The sequence below is a fragment of the Carassius auratus genome, chromosome 39 (genome assembly GCF_003368295.1).
Source record: "Carassius auratus strain Wakin chromosome 39, ASM336829v1, whole genome shotgun sequence".
NCBI lineage: Eukaryota > Metazoa > Chordata > Actinopteri > Cypriniformes > Cyprinidae > Carassius > Carassius auratus.
This window is the reverse complement of record NC_039281.1, coordinates 11,614,228-11,632,781: the sequence shown is the minus strand read 5'-3', so window position 1 is coordinate 11,632,781 and position 18,554 is coordinate 11,614,228. Positions and strand designations below refer to the sequence as shown.

Sequence of the window (18,554 nt, the reverse complement as noted above, 5' to 3'; positions counted from 1 at the left end):
CACTCTATGTGCCTGTTTTACGTATTGCTTCACAATCTTTCTGCCCATCTCATTCTCTACCTAAGTATCTGCCTGTCTCAATCTCTACCTCACAATTTCACTACCTGTCTCACTCTCTACCTCAGTATCTCAGTCTGTTTTGGCTGCCTCACTCTCTCTCTACTTGTTTCACTATCTACTTTACTATCACTTTTGCTGTCTTACTTTCCACCTCAGTATCTCAGTCCATCTCCAACTGTCTCACTCTGTCCTTATCTTAATTCTCTACTGTATTTTCAATTTGAATATCAATTTATTTCACTAATTGCCTGTCTGGCTCTCTTCCTAAATCTAGCTCTCCAAATCTCTTTCTCTCCAAGTGTCTCACCGTCTCTAACTGTCTCCACCTCTCACCCTCATCCTATCATGACAGGACCTCACAAACCTCTCCCCTTTGCCCGTCTTACTCTACACCTCACAATATCTATTCCCATTTTGCTCTTTAAAGCTGTGTTCACAAAAACAGCAATTTAATTGTTGGAACTCAACAAAGTTGCTGTGCTGTTGGCTTCTAGCAGTTGTTCCAACTTAATTTCAGAATTCATCTCTGCACTCCCATTGGTAGCAGCACTCTTCATTGCTCATTTGCACATCACATTGCCAACTGTTTTGGTCACTGGAAACTCTATTTGAAAATAAATTTGATCTGGTTGCTGCAAATTGCTGTCATTGTAAACGTTCTCTTGGCCTGTCTCTTTATCTTTGTATCTTTTGGTTTTGATCCAGCAGGTGGAGATTTACAGGACACTACTGTCTGTGTGTGTTAGAGACTCCACCCTTCTCCTCACCTCCCCTCTGCTTGCCTATCACACCTAAATCTCATCTCAGAAAATCAATTTTCTCTTCTGTCAAATTCCATCCCCCCTTCCGCCTGTGCCCAGACATGGTCCCCCTCTCTTTCTCTCTCTCTGTATCTCTCCCTTTCTCACTCGGTCTCTTTCTCAGTTAAAGGAAAGCGCTGACACTCTAAGTGTGTCTCTGCTGTCTCTGTCAGCTCTTTTATTTGTTTCAGATGGTCTGGAGGAAACACTGAGATAGCTTTTCTCTCCTTTTCTCCTTCTCCAGTCCTCTCTCCATGCTTTTCAATCTGCTCTTTCACCTCTAACTTGTCTCCAATCTTTTCATCTTCCTCAACCTCCTGTGCTTGATTATTTATCTCCTTATCTCTCCATCTGTCTCTGTGTTCTGATTGCACAAGCCGATAGTGCCTAATGCTAATTTTGTAATCGATTAAATGATTAACAAATGAATCAGCGAACTACAATAAATGAAAGCATCAAGAGACATGACTCAGACAGATTAACTGCGGCTCAGACACTCTGGATTTCTGCCCTGCACACATATGTGTGCAGAGGAACCATAATGTATTCTCCACCAGTAGGTGGCATTGTTGAGTTAAAACCTGAATACAATATAGGTGTTCAATGCAACAGCAAGGGAATGAGACTAATCTAAAGAGGGTGAGAAGAAAATCAAAACCAAAGCTGATGGCTTGCTCGATGTTGGCACCCAATATGAACGGTTGTTTTAGCACAAGACATGATATACTTTCAGCCATCACGAAAATTGTGCACAACATTAAGCTGTCTTCTGTTCTTGCATGTGTGCAGATAGATAGATAGATAACAGCTTTATTCTCAGTCTCCTGATGAATATTCACTGAAGGTCTCAGCTTTGTAAGGGAATGTGTTTTATTAAAAATGTATAAATTAATGCATAATGAGGATTGGTTGATGTATAATTCACCTGCACATATGAATGTCACTTACTTGAGAATACATTTAAAGCATTGCTTTTTTTAATCCTATCCCAGATTAACAGGCAGAGACAACCATATGTAATTTAAGTAATTTGTAAACATAAGTAATTTTTATGTCAAATATTGTAAACACTATTGTAAACGTATCAGAATATTTCCGTTCGTGCCTTCAACCACGCAGCAACAGCTCATCCAAAGACATTAGTTTGGGGTTGGGCTTTCTCTTAATTTACCGATGAGAGAGCATAGATAGATAGGCAGACAGATATAGAAATATATATATATGACTGTAATTCCATTTATAAATGTCTAGCACAAGTGTGCTTATGGGTGTGTAAAATTGAAATACAAAATTTGTTAATTTGCCAGAAAACGTGAATATTCGTAAGCATGCCTGAGTATAGTTTTGTCTGTACCATAATTATACAGTGGCATATGTTGACAACAGGAATATTCCTGAATTCAAAATGCTGTTCGGCTTGACATGCCAAGGTTACCTTGGACAGTGAGAAAGGAGGGATGGATAGAGCAAGGAAAAATGAGCAAGATAATGCACCAAGGGAGCAATGGAAAGAAAGAGAGAGAGGGATGCTATACGTGTGCATGAGAACAACTGAGAAGAAGAGAGACAGAACAAGTGAAGACGGGCCCTTAGCTGAAGGTTTAAGGTTGTCCTTAAGGTACAGTTACGTGTGAGAGAGATCTGGAGGAAGCTCTTGGCAGTTCCTCTGGTTATTTGTTTGCACGAACGGGAGACGCAGTGAAAAGGAGAAGGAGCGGATGCAAGGTATGTGCATATCAAAGTAGGGCTGGCAGGACGTCCCTCTATGATTCAGCCGCACCTGTCATCACCGATTAGACCTCTGTGACCACACAGACACACATATAGTCATAAGCAGGTGGCAGGTTTCTCTCTGCTAGAACAGATCCAGGTCCAAACTCACCCCGAGACATGGCTATAAATAACACAAAATGGACAGCAGATACACAACACACACAAACACATATACGTGTGTTCGAATTTTCAGCAATCTTTGGTTCACAGCAGGTGCAGTGCAGTCAAAAAGATATTTCTTCATGTTTTTATACATTTTATACATTATACATACTTTTGTGGCTCCTAGTGGGAACTTCATGATATAAACATCATCTATACTCACCCTCATGTTATGTCAAACTTGTAACACTTATTTCACAAAAGATGTTTTAGTCAATAGGTCAGTGGGGTCCAAAATAATTTTTGTAATTTTTGAGTGAACAATCACAATCTGCAACCATTTTAATTTTTATGGAAAAATCGGGGTTAAATGGAGCTAACGTGTGATGGCAGAAAGTATCATCAAATTAGCAAAAAACACTGAACATACAAGGAAATCTGCTGAAGTTTCTGCCAGGTTCTGCTCTCACAGAGTCTGTGCGGGTCTGCTGGAAACCAAAATAAACACAATTACTCAGCCACACTTTTATAAATACTACTGCATGTTAAATATGAAGTAAACATGAGATGTCTTCATATCTGTTCATCATAATGAATACATGCACTTTTTTCCCTACAGATCCCTTGCATGAATTTATCTGTAGGCAAGCAAATACATTTTTCATAAAGAAGCAGCATGTCTACATCCCTCTTGTCTTTTTCCCCTCTCACTTCCTACTTTCAACATACACGCACAGACACTGACATCATCTAGCGTCCACATATACAAGTTCCATGCAGCTAAATTCTATTATTTACCTTTCATGCCTTGTGCAATTCTTCCACACGGTTCCTCTGACAGGCACTTGAGAATTCAGAGTCGTGTGTTTTGTGGAATCTTCCCTTGCTCAAATGTGTCCAATCAGCAAACAATGAATGTGGGAAAATGCCTCTTAGCTCACTTAGCAATTTTCGACAGAGAATCTCACAATCTCAGAAAAACACTGGAGGCATTGTGTGTGTGTCATTAAGCTGAGGAACACACTCTCAGGTCACTTCTCTCACAGACTACAACACACGGAAGAAACCAGGACATCTTATCCCTCCATCCACACACACCTCCACTCAACATATCACACAGTTACACAGCCATAATTAGTGCACAAGAGACCTCATATTACTTAAAAGGTAATTTTCCCTTACCTTATTTCTGCGGTCCTCCCTTGGCTTCCATAATAAATGCGTATTAACTGTTCTAATTTACCACTAATTTAACAAGAATGACCTCAATTAGGATGCTAATTGTAAGATGAAACTATCCTGGACGGCATTTGTAATTGGTTTACAAAACCTGCTGTAAAAAAAAAATCATAAAATTCTGGTCATGAATCAAACCTGTTAAAAATAACATGTTTGCCATTTCTTGTTGAAGGCTGCATTTAAGAAAATAACTTAAAGAGATAGTTGACCCCAAAATGAACAATTTCAGTTCCCTTTGACTTCCACTTTATGGGCAATTTCTTTTTTTTAAATGAAAGTAAAAATGTGGTTACTTAGTTCTTCAAAAGATCTTCTATTGTGTTTCACAGAAGTAACCCATACATGTTTGAAAATAACATGAGGGTGAGTAAATGACTTGGACTGCATCAGAAAGGTGTATAAATGTGTGTGTGTTTATGTGAAATGGCATGTTTATGGAGTGGGACATGGAAAAGGGTGAGGCTGCAGGGTACAGCCACAGTAAATGAGAAGCCTGGTCAAAGGGCTTTGAAGTTGAACTACAAAGCACCAGGAGATTCCCATGGGCTCTGCGAATATATATGTGTGTTTCATTAGAGTCATGGCTTCTGTCTCTTGGGGGAGGGGCAAGTTCAAATACACAGTTAATGAGTGAAGTAGCCATCAGTAGCATCCTAATCCATCAGAGGAGCACTATACTCACACACACACACACACACTTTCTCCAGGGGCCCAACCCAACAAAATGATGCAACCTAAAGCTCATTGCCTGCACTCCAAACCTACTTCATCACTCGTCTCTATCATGCATACACACAGTAAAATACACTGTGTGAAAATATGTTGGGTAACTCTCATAAAAGACTAGTCACCCCCAAAGCTAAAGAAAATAAAGCTATACAAATAAAGTATTAGTATAAAGTATAATGTAAAATAAACTATTTTCAGGTCTATTGATATTTGTTTTGCATTGTGATATAATTTTCATGACAATTATTTACCCCAGCTCCTCATTACCTTAATGTGTCCAGATTTGTAATTTGTAACATTATTATTATAATAATAATAATAATAATAATAATAATAATAATAATAATAATAATAATAATTATTATTATTATTATTATTTAATTCCCACTATTTCCAAAATATGCAATTATTCTGATTGCAGATGTCTGTTGGATTATTGTAACAGTATTTTTGGCACTGTATTATAGTAAAAATTACAGTAAGCAAATATTATAATATAATACAAATATAAATCATGGTGTGTAAACAATAATAAAATAATATTCTTTTAATTTTAAATAATGAGTAATTTGAGAAATATAGTGCATTTTTGTAATAATAATAATAATAAGAAGAAGAATTAGTAATAATATAGTATTAATTTTAATTATTTATATGTAACAGCATTTTTATTCAGTATTAAATTATTTTAAAAATACAGTAAGTAAAAAAAAAAAAAAAAAAAACGCAAATATAATTCCAAAAAAAGGAAACTGAACATTCTTGACTGTTTTCATTAGAATTACTCATTTCCTTAGTATTAATGAAAATATAGAGTACACATATAGGTATAAAGATATACAGAACAATGTGGAGTTTATATGAGAAAGAGTCTGTCATTGCAGAGCTGAATAAAGTGCAGGAATGGCAGGTCCTCTGCAGACCCCCTTATCAAGACGCAAAGAGATGAGTCTGTGGTATGGAGTGTGTTCATGTGTGTGTTGTGCCAGGCTCATCCATTCACATTAGCAACAGGAAATGAAAGGCAGCTGAAATCACGAGCTAGATCAGTGGTACACCGAGATAGACACACTCGCCCTATCTCTCCGTCTTCATTATGGCCGCCTCCTTCCCTCCATCTCTGTCTCTCTCTCTCTGCTGTCAGTATAAGACATTCTGACATATCTCAAGTCTGTCTCCAGCACTCAGGGATCCAACCCTCTCGCACGTCCCAGGTGAGATTATATCAGAACCTTTTCTTGATATATTTTCATACGGTTTATATTTTAAATCCTCCTTTTCCCACATTTCCCTTTCTTTTCCTGGGAGACCAGCAAACTCATGGTATCTGCGATTGTTTATTTGTATGCTAGTACTGCATCATTGTCTTCGAAGTTATGAAATATTTAGCCTTGTTTTCCATATGCAAGCTTGCCTGACTCATTCGCTCCAGTTTAAATCGGCACACATCCTCATGTCTGACTCACAGACTCGCCACATGAGGCATCATTGATTAGAGATATCAGCGAAATCTCATGGGTGATTCTAAACAGTTTGTGAGCCGAAATCAATTTAATACCTTCAAGAGGCTCATTCATTGTGGGGTCAACGCTGACGACTGTCCGGTTCGTCTTTTTAGTGACAGCCCTTGATCTGCTGGATGCCACCAAACAGTCAGTGATAGAGGTTAGAGGTTCAGAGAAGGACCTTTGTTTGACAGGGAGAGACAGACATGAAAAGAAGGGAAGGCCAGCTGCAGACGGACAGTATGGGTCAACCAGAGCAGCGGTGGACGTCTGCTGACAGACCAAAGACTGCTGCTAACATTAGCACTGGAGTGGGAGTTCGTGTGCATGCGATCGGCTGACCACTGTGCCAGAAATGAAACACATCAATCAAAAGCGACAAGGACAAAGATGAACATCGAAGAAGATAGGAGTTGAAAGCCGTCCTTCACATGCACTCTCTCCTCCTCTTTAGAGAGATCCTGCTCTAATGTGTGCCAACACAGGATCTCTATTCTCTCTCTCTCCCGCCCAACCAGCCGGCCGAACCGAAGCAAACTTGCGTCCCTTTGCCCTTGATATGACTTCTCTTGACCTACAACAGTCTGTTGAGAGTCACCAGCTTCCAGTCTACATCTCCTGCTGCTCCCAAACCAGGAATACACCGTACACGCCATATGCTTCGCGGTCCCTATGTAGCATATGTTGGTGCAGTGTCAAAGTCCAGTGTCCTGTTTCGCTCACTGTCTTTGTGTCCCTCATGACTGCCGTGAGATGACATGCTGAGGTCACCCAGGAGCCACAGTGACAATGTGGAAGAAAGCTGCTTGTCTAACACACTCCTGCTCACACACACAGCAGGTCTCTTCATCTTGTTTGCAACTTGAAAGGTGAAAATCTGTCATGATTTGTTCACCCTCATGTCATTCTAAACCTGTATGCAGGTATTATCATAAAAGTGCTCCTAATGAAAAGTGAATAATGACTTTCCTTACACAAACAGTTTTACGCTACAATTCATTAGTTTGGGGTCAGTAAGATTTTTCATATATATATATATATATATATATATATATATATATATATATATGTATGAAAAAAAATATATATATATACATATTATATAATAATACCATTTTTGTCTTTTCCAAATCATCATACTGTATGATCATGTGACCATGAAGACTGAAAATTCAGCTTTGCCATCACAGGAATAAAATTTCCTTTTAAAATACAATAAAACGGAAACATTTTAAATTGTAATAATATTTCACAATATTACTATTTCAACCTCTTATTTGATCAAATGCATCCTTGGTGAGTATAAGAAAAGTTTAGAAAATCGAATTAATTAATAAAAAAAAAAATTAGAAGCTAAAAATATTTTTTATGGTTTTCTGATGCTTTCACACTTTTTTGAAGCTTGAAAGATCCAGAACCCATTTGCTGTAAATTAATCAAAAAGATCAACCTGCACATTCTTCAAAATGTCAATTTTTTTGTTCTACTGAAGAATTTATATATTTATTTATTATTATAGTTTTTAAGTGACATGAGGGGTGTATTAGGGTGAACGACTGCTTCATAAACAGCTTAAAAAAATAGTTGCATTACTTAAAAAAATATCCATGATGTTATTGTGCATTATACATGAGTTTACATTATTCTATAAAACACTGCATCAAAATGTAATATCCTTGCATCTGAAATGACTTTTTGTTTCTGCTGATAAAAAGTGGCTAGAGCAAATAACATAAACAATAATATAATAGCTAGACAATCACAATCCAATAAAGAATCATGATGTATACAACAAAGACCTGCCCTACATCATGCCCTATTGAACATTCTGTTCCACTACAAAATGCATCACATTATGGAAATTAATGCTGTGTTATGTTTTCTTTAAGACCCCGAAGCCACATCAGGAAGAATGAAGTTAAAACTGCAATCGATGTCTTTTCAGTGGTAGTGGAGTGATGTTTATGGAGGCTGCCTGACTTCACAGACCGCCCCAACACTGCAGCGTGCGGTTAGAGTAAGCGGCTGTGATTACTCAATAACGCTCCAGACAGCGCTGCTTTATGGATGGAGGTGCACGCGTCGGCTAGCATGAAGGTCAGCGGCCCAGAGTGGCGATGAGCATTTGAGTCATTGGTGGGCAATGTAGGGAAGTGATGATGCTGCTAAAAATACAGAGAGATGGGTACAGAGAGAGCGAGAGCAAATTTGTCTTCTGTCTACTTCCATGACACTCACCACACGGCCTGTCTTCACTGATGTATGAGCCGCCTCTGTATCCACACAACACAGAGGTGACACGAAACTCGCATACACCCCACACCATCCCCACACCCACGCACAAATTTCCCAGCTCAAGGACACTGATGTGCTCTGAAAATGCACGGAGATCTAGCAATATATAGCCCTCTGCATGCTGTTCTTTAAAAACATGTTATTAGAGCAACATATTCAACAACAAAAACCTACTTAGTAATGAATGATATATTTTTCCAATAAATTAATTTCTAATTTCAATAATTAATTTTTTTTTTTTTAAATATATTAATTACCGACTTGCACTTGCACTCTCAGACTTGCATTCTCAGACTGGGACTCTCAGACACTTGTGCTTCCGCTAGCGACGTCACTTGCAGTCTTTATTATTTTATTTTTTTCTATTTATTGTTAACTTTTTTGTTTGAATCTTTCAACATTTTACAACAGTAGCCAGGTGGTAAAGAAAAGAAAAAATAAACTACATCGCAATGTCACTTGCAATCGCTACTTGCACTCTCCGCTACCTGTGACGTCACTTGCAATCAACACGTTCGTGCATGTTGCCAATGGAGACAAGACGCTGTCGTGGTGATTAAACGATTAAAACTAAATTGGTAGGCCTACTACTATACACAAAGTCTTTCGTTAAGCGTTTTCCTCCTGTAGAAAAAAAACAAACACTTAATATGGTATAATGTATTAGGATACGTTAAGTCCAATTAAAAGACCAAATTAGATATATAGTTAGTACAATAAGGCAAGCAGATGGCTATGAACACAATGCGAACGCTTAATGTGGCCTAATAACAGACTAAGATGATAAAGACAATTCAGCATGCATAGCCTATATGTCTTGTTGTTGACTCAACGTATATACAGACCAGCAAATATGAAAGTGCATTATGAAATGCATTAATTGATTTTAAAAGGATCAGCTCCGTACAGGCAAGCAGACGAGTACAGAGCGCAGTGCGTTAAATTGTACATTAAACGTTTTCGTCCGATAGAAAATCATTATAAATAAAACACACAATGTAGCTTAATGGACAAAGACAGTGATATAAACAAGTTGTAGACAGTTTATTCTATATGGAAATATGCTTAACGCGAAACTTTGCGCGTTGCGTTTATTTACCACCACAGCTTCTTGTCTCCATTGGCAACAAGCACGATTTGTGTCAATTGCAAGGTAGCAGAGAGTGCAAGTAGCGATTGCAAGTGACATTGTAATTTTGTTTATTTTTTTTCTTGTCTTCGCCACCTGGCTACTGTTATAAAATGTTGGGAAATTCAAACAAAAAGTAAAAAAAAATAAAAAAAATAAAAAATAAATAAAGACTGCAAGTGACGTCACTAGCGGAAGTGCAAGTGTCTGAGAGTGCAAGTCTGAGAGTGCAAGTGCAAGTCTGCAGCCAGACCCTTTTGGAGACATCTGTTATTGAAATGTATGATGATTTAATATTTACATTTAATAATGTGAAATCTTAAAAATATATAAATATATTTTTATAAAATAAATACAACTTAAAACTAATTAATCATTTTTATACATTTTGCACTGAATACATTTGTAATTTAAAAAAGTAATTGATTTATTTATATGAAAAGTTATAATAATTTGATACATAAATATTAATAATAATGTATATAAAAAATTTCTAATGAATTAATAAATAAATAAATACTAATAACACCGCAATAAAAATATGATATAATATGACGTAATTAATACATTTGTATGATCATGTAATTTATTATATATATATATATATATATATATATATATATATATATATATATATATATATAAACATACATACATATACAAATATACATATACACACACACACACACACACATATATATATATATATATATATATATATATATATATATGTGTGTGTATATGTATAATAACAGACTATATGTATAATATATATATATATATATATATATATATATATATATATATATATATATATATATACGTGTGTGTGTGTATGTGTATATATATATATATATATATATATATATATATATGTATATGTATATACATATATACACACACACACACACACACACACACACACACACACACACACACACACACACACACATATATATATATATATATATATATATATATATATATATATATATATATATATATATATATATATATATACATATACATATAATCATTTAATAATTACATTTAACCCAAATCCAAAATATACTACTAAATAATAAATAACTAAAATGTTAAATAATAATAAAAATTATACTTTGCAATAAATAATTTTGATGCATTTTGCATTAAATACTTTTCCAATTTGTATAATTTAATAATTCATAATACATTTAATAATTTTATATTAAATCTTTCCCTGCCAGCATTTTTGAAAAAAGTTGCCAGCCACCGCCAGCGATTTTGATGATTTGATGGCCTCCAGATCAGATCATAAAGATCAGAGCCTCTTCTTTTAAACAAAACAAAAAAATCTATTTTAGCATTCTTTTCTTTTTTTTTATCAACACTTGAATATAGGTAGGTTTCATTTAAAAAAGCAAAAAAGAGCAAAAAGTTGAGAAAATCGCATTTTTATCAAAAGCTACATCTAGATAATATTCAGTATGATTATCAAAGCATAAATTCAGTAAATCGCTTCCATCAATAGCTCAAAAGCTTGACATATACCTCTTCCTGGATCATCATTTTACTCTGTAACATTATGCAGTTTTCACTTATATGCTGTCTATTCCTGATGATCACATTCATTTAAATATGCATGTTTACATGAGAGATCGCTTGTTTCTCCATCCTGTTCATGTGTGTTTTTATTTGGGAGGTTTTGTACTCATTCATAAGATGTGTAATAGCACCCCCGAGTGTATAACAGTGAAAACACAAAAAGCCGTTAAAACTCCTCTTCGATGAAGAGTTATCTTCTAAATGACGAGAAAACTCATCGATGGCAGGGAAAGAGTTAATGGCTATAATTATTTATATTATCTAAATATAATATAAATAATACAAATATCGGTAACACTTTAGAATAGGTAACACCTATTAGTTGCTTATTAGCATGCATATTACTAGATTATTAGCCATGTATTAGTGCTTATTAAGAACATATTAATGCCTTATTCTACTTAACCTTATTCTACATCCCTAATCCTACCCAATACCTAAACTTAACAACTACCTTACTAATTATTAATAAGCAGCAAAATAAGAATTTTTTGACAGAAATGTCGCAGTTAATAGTTAACAAGTTATACCTATTCTAAAGTGTTACCCAAATATCTTATAAGTAATTTTGTAATTTTAGAAATTTAATATTAATAATTATATTAATACAAAAATAATTAAAAAAAATAAAAATAATAATAAATGTAGAAAGAAAGAAAGTTGTGCATTATCCAGACAACCCATAATAAACAGGCAATGATAAAATGTAGCTCAAGTTTCCAAACCTTTGACCCTCAAGCTAAAATCTGATTGTTGATGGCTGTTGTTCCAGGACCAACAATCCAAGAAAATGGTATATCACATGCTTCTCAGCAAGTATGTATAGCTTGTGAATGGTCTGTATTTAGTGTGTTAGTGTATATAGCTCTTTCTATGTCAGTGTGCCGTATAAATGAGTCGTCTTCCTGTTGCTGATCTGATGCTGTGTTGTTCCTCTCCGGGCTCTGAGCCATCCAGACTGAAGCCTGTGGAACCGGCATGTAGCCTGGTGGAGTCGAAACCTTGTTATCTCTCTTACACATTCCATCTGCCCCTGTCCACTCTCCCTCTATCTCCCTCTTTCTTTCTTTGATCACTCTGGGCCAATGAATCAAGCAGTCTTTAGCGCAGATGAGGCCGCGAGGGAGCTGCTGAGCGTTTGTCTTCTCCACAACATATGATGACAGACCTGTTTCTCTTTTGCATCAGGACCGCTCACCTGTATCCTAGCAACCCCATCCCTACTGTAGCAGCCTCACAACACAGTGACGAGAGTGATGTCATGCATGCAATAAGTCTCTTCTCGATACACTCTATCTTGTTTCATCACTTTTTCTCCTCTCATCATTTTTTCTCTGTCTCATCATTTCGTTCTCGTTTTGCCCGTGTGTCACTTTGATGCATCTCTTCTCATTTTGGGCTCACTTTCTTTTTCGTTTTAATGCTTATTTCATCTCATCTGAGACTCTCATCTCATGTTGATGCTTCTCTTCTCGTTTAGTCCCATCTGTTCTCATCCCTTTTTTCTTAAAACTTTTCTTCTTTCCTTGCCTTCCCTTCTCATTGTGTATTTTGTCTTTTTCTATTGACTCATTATCTGGTCTTAATGCTTCTCATCTCATCCCATCTCTGTTTTCTGGTCCATCTTGATATTTCCCACTTGTTTGGCCTAATCTTGTGTTTTTTCCCTGGTCTCATCAGCCACATTTCCACTGAGATTAGCAGTAACAATTGTACCAAGAACCTTTTCCCCGGAACTTTTTTCATCCCAGACCTGTTGCTTTATGCGTTTCCACCGCGGTCTAAAGTACATGTAGATTATGCAAATATTCTACAAAGTGAAATAGTCTACAAATAATGAATTGAATACAGACCAGAGATTACCTGTTAGATTTACCCAAAACGAATTATATTTTATATTTAACCACTAAAGAGACATCAGAGCCAGTGGCAAATATCAGAAGTACTAGCCGAGTCGAGACTGCTCTCGTCGGTTCACATGAGTACTGAGCTCCCGCTGATCTTCTCCAAAATCGGCGAACTGCATTTTTTAAATAGATGCTGTCTTTATAACTAAACCGCAGATACGAGTTTTAAACAACTACATTCTCATCTGAAATACTTTTAAAACTACATTTCATGACACAGTATCAGTAATATTTAGACTATTATCCGAATGAATGTTGGTTGAAATACAATGCTGCGTGAACTCAACCAATCAGTATGTTTAGCGCCAAAGATCCGTCTGCAACAGTTCCGGACCTTTGAAAAAGTACTACCTCGTGAGCAGGGACTTTCTGAGGGGCAATATTTTACTCAGAACTTTATTTAGACCCTGGTTCCTTCGGTAGAAACACATGGAGTACCAGCCCAAAGTCCCTAGTTTCTGGGTAAAGTTCCTGTGGTGGAAACGCGGCTATCTTTTCTCATTTAGTTTTTGAAATTTTATCTTACTTTAATGCTTGTCTACTTTTCTAATTTTAGTCTTTGTCTTATCATTTTCTATGGACTCATAGTATCTCGTCTCACCTCATATCATCAGGCTTCATCTATCAGGTTATTTTTTCTTTTGTCTCGTCTCATCTTTTTACTGCTCTTTGCATCTCTTCCTCTTGTCTATTCTTTTCTCCTATTTTTTTTTCTCTCCTCATAGAGAACTGTTCTGCACACCTGTGTTTGTAAGTAAGTGTGTGTGTGTGTGTGTGTGTGTGTATGCCACAGGGAGCTGAAATGTGTTAGTACAAGCATCTGTGAGTCCTCCTCTCCTGGTGCTGAATTCGGGCTTTCAGGGGCTATGGTGCCGTTCTGGGACAGTTATCCATCCCCAAAGAGAATGAAGCAAAAAAGGAGTCTTTCAGGCCTCCAGTATAAAATGAGGAAATAAAAATAACTTCTCCTTTCTATCCCCTGTGCGTTCTCTCCATTCCCTTGGAGATTGGGCAGCTCTCAGCGGACTAGCAGCCACGTCTGTGTTGGAGGAAATGCTGCAGTGGCACATTTATCTATTTGTGGGGACACACTAATATACGAACACGCACACAATTGTGAACACGTCTATAAACACACTGTCAGAGAGCTTAAGCTGGGTCAGTTTCCAGCAGTTAAGACCTCCATCCACTGAATACTGCTGACTGTACAGCTAGAATTACCTTTAGAAAAGTAAATACACATTTACTGAATGAATCCTGCCTCTGGAATGAATCCTGTTCAGACCAAAATAAAAGTTCAACCTCAAATACACAGCTGTTATATGAGTCACTACTATTTGATAAATGTTTGGACACTAAGTACTAATTAAAATACATCCTTTTCATTGCATTACATAAAACATTAGTGACACATGCAAACAAATGATGCTAGAGCTTTTCAAAGTACTAGCTACACTTTCATTTTCTGGGCCTCAAAACATTAGTAGTATCATCACAAAACCAGAAAGTTTGTTTATTTACTTATTTAATTTTATTTTTAATTTTTAAATAAATAGCACTTAATATTTTGTTTTACCATGAATAGAATATCATCTAGATTTTTGGGGACAGGAAGTATTTTTTATAAGAATTGTAATTTTGCAAGAATACATTAAATTGATCAAAAGGGACAGCAAAGATGTTTATAATGTCACACAAGATAAAAAATAAATAAAATAAAATAAAAACCTTGCTCATTTTAACGTATTACTCACCCAAAAAATTAAAAATAATGTAAATGTATCAAAAAATATGTACAGTATCATGATTTCCACAAAAAAATATTAAGAAGCACAAGATTTTCAAGATTGATAATAATAAGAAATGCTTCCTGGGCAGCAAATTAGCATATTAAAATCAGTCTGAAGATTGACTGCTGAAAAAAAATAATAAAAATAATAATAATAATAAAAAAAAAAAATTAATTAATCAATAATAATAATAATAATAATAATAATAATATTATATATATATATATATATATATATATATATATTATTTTCTTTTTTTTCAGCCCTTAACCACATTTTTAAACATGCTACAATATCGTTTTAAATACTACTACTACTACTACTACTACTACTACTACCACTACTACTAATAATGAATATTTATGTATTGTAAATCAATTAAATGCAGTCTTGATGAGCGTAAGAGACTTCTTTCAAAAAGCATGAAATCTTACAGACTCCAAACTTTCAAATGGCACTTTCAATGATCGCTTCAATGTCCACACACTTTTTGAACCTTTCTCAGCTTCAAGTGGATATCTGTGTGGTTTTATCTGAGTTTTGGACAGCACAAAAGAGCGTGGAGCACTGAAGGACATGGGAAAGGCAGACCGGTAGATGAATACATGCACAGCGACGCAGACAGGAAGAACAAGGGCGCTTGTGCTGACTCCTGCACTTGCTGACTGCCCCATCTGTTGAGCGGGGTCCCCAGAGAGAAGAGGGGCGGCGAGGGTCCGTGTGACACATCTGCCCCTTGCTTAAGGCTTTTAAATAGAGACACAGAGGGGACTGAGGCATCCTGCCAGAGCAAAACTTCCCAGCACAGGTGTGCTTCTAATAGAGGCCACATAAAGACAACATCTACCTCTGTGTCCGCTTTTGTTTGTCTCTGTGGCTATTTTGTGTCTCTATTCTTGTCGCACTTTCTCTCTGATGTTCATTGAGAGTGTACCCTTTTCTCATTTTCTCTCGCGTTCTCATGCTGTTCGCACCCTCAGTATTAAACTCATCCAGTGTGAAGAGCGAGGACTCATTTCTGTTCTCCACTGGGGGTCCTTACGTTGCTCTGTGAGGTGTGAGGGGAAGGCCACCGCTTCTCCATTACCCAATAACCGACGTTCGCATACACTCACAAAACCCAAAACCAGAGAGGTCTTATTGAAAATAATAACCCCCTGGAGCGTGTCCTTCACGGACGCAGCGTGGGGTTAAAGACTCCCAGCAGTGCTTTGCATTTAAAGTGTCCTCCACAATCAGAGGGCGACATTGTCTTTAGGTTGACATGGATATTCAGAGAGTAAACGAGCATGTTGTAAATAGACTGAAATAATACCAGTATATGTAGTTTACATGACTAGTAGATTCAAATTTTTATTTGGGCCAGTAACACGAAATAATATGAAATCCTCTCATTAAAATTAGTACCATCAATGGTGAAATTCACTCTTTACATGTTTCTCATGTGTTAACTTATAATGCATTGCACTTTCCAAAGGTGTAACAATGAATAGATAAGTATTATCATGTATTATAAGTGTTATTACAAGTGTTATACATTACAAGGCGTAATGCATAAAAAGACTTTTATGCATTAAAATATAAATGCTTCAATTAAAATGAAGTGCTAGCTTTTTTTTTTTTTTTCCTCTGTGGCAGAATTGTGCTCGGGTAAAAATCAGAGTCCTTTTAAGAATCAGCTGGTTAAAGCCAGCTGGGCAGCTATAGATGCAAAAAGCACAAGCTGAAATGCTGCTTTTAATAATTCAGATCTTAACAATGTAACTGGTGAGTTCTAGTCACAGATCACCCGGTATGAGTTAGGTAACATTTCAACATTTCTCCTCAGGCACATTTAATAATGAGCTGCATCTGGATAAATATGCACACACATACAGTACACACACACACACACAATCTAATTATGAATAGCCTACTTAATCTCTATGTGGAATTAAATTCTGCTTATTGCTATCCCCGAATCAGTGTTTGTACAGATATAAGTGCTAAATTTAATGCCTCTCACTCGATTATTAAAACTGATCCAAAAGAAAGAGACTTAACAGATGCAAGATGGTACATTACAGTCAATAAAAAGCGAATTGAATGCTATAGGCAAAAAAGAGAGATTGAGATAATTTACCGATGAAGTAGGACAGCAGAATGGCCAGCAGGGCGGCGGCAGCGATCGCCGACAGGGCGGCACATTTCCAGCTGCAGTACTTGGACGGCTTCTTCAGCTTGAAGGCGCTTCTGGAGAAGGTGTTTCTGGGTAAGAGCCGTGGTGGGGGTGAATATACTGTGCCGGATGTCAAGGGGTAACCCGGTGATGAGCTGCTAAAGAGAGGCGTGGTCCCTGAAGAGGTCTTAAACAGGAAATGCCTGCAGAAAAGAGAAAGATAAATTGCGTTTTAAGTATTTCAAGCACACATGGAAGGACACATCCATCCATGGTATCAAATCTCCTTTACTGCATCCTCTCTTTCTAATCTCTAAGGTACGTGTGTGTGTGTGTGTGTGTGTTACGTGGATCACAGAGTGTCGCAGGTGCTTGTTGGGGGTGAAGGACAGTGTATGCAGCGCCTCAGTGTGGAGCAGTGGACATATGGCACACAAACACACGGCACCGCAGGCCCGTCCCGGCCCTCAGAGGGACACTTACACAACAATGTCACTCAATAATTCAAATGCCTCCGCTCCACACATGCTATACAGAGACACACTTCACTTAGATCATACATAACGGTTAGATTTTCTGGTATGGGGTCATTTCCCGCCGAGCTGATGAAAAGAAAAAAATCTAGACAGGAGGATATTGCTGTGTACTTCACAGTCAGATTAATCATTACGGCCTCATAAATGGACTCCAGGCGCAGACGAACAGGAGGTGATTTGTTAATATGCATCCTCAGCACTGAGACTACCGTGAGACAGAACATGCTCACTGATAATCAGCGTTAAGCTTGCAAAAACATCATAAATACAGTTCATAGACCACAGAGCCATGTAACAACAGACTGGCAGGATTCCACAGAATGTTTTTCCACAATGGTGCGCAATTCTGAAAGATCTAACAAATCACTTTTATCCCTGACTAGCTTTAAAAGTGTCATTTTTGTGCAAAACAGAACTGTTTCAAAACACTCCTATTTCCTTGCCTCCCATTGCTTGGACAAACAGCTAATCCTGCCCTAAAAATGTACACAAAACGTTAATCGGCAAAAATAAAGCTGTAGCAGAAGTCAGCTTTCTCTTTGTCGTGCACAGTAGGAAGAAAGGAAGTCAGACATGAGGTTGAGTAAATGATGACCATTAATATTTATTGATATTTAACACAAGTTAAAAACAAAGGACACGCTTTACCTTTAAGAAATGACATCACTCAGAAAGTTTGTGTCAAAAAGGTCTCTCTGGTGGTGTCACACGGGTATTCTCTCTTCGGTGCTGCTCTCATTAGTGGTGATACTCGCTAACATAGCCTTAATGCTACAATAGATTATTGATGAAACTTGTACAATTTAGCATTGTACTTAAATAATTTAGCAGTTAATTAATGCTTTGAGCCCTGTGCTGGTGTTTCCTGCCCTGCAAATGAGGACTTTCGTCTCACATAAAGCACCGTTGTGCCTGGAGCAAGGATGCATTTTTAAAAAGAGATG

General features: G+C 36.8%; 1 protein-coding gene across 4 annotated transcripts in view; it reads right to left on the bottom strand.

Moving 5' to 3' along the window:
• The window catches only part of LOC113057911 (teneurin-2-like), a 137,895-nt gene that overhangs the window by 43,908 nt on the left and 75,433 nt on the right, over positions 1–18,554 (bottom strand). For all 4 annotated transcript variants that reach the window (XM_026225504.1, XM_026225503.1, XM_026225506.1 and 1 more), the window contains exon 3: positions 17,039–17,277. In XM_026225504.1, the coding sequence (XP_026081289.1) occupies positions 17,039–17,277 (239 nt within the window). The remainder of the gene's footprint in view (positions 1–17,038; positions 17,278–18,554) is intronic.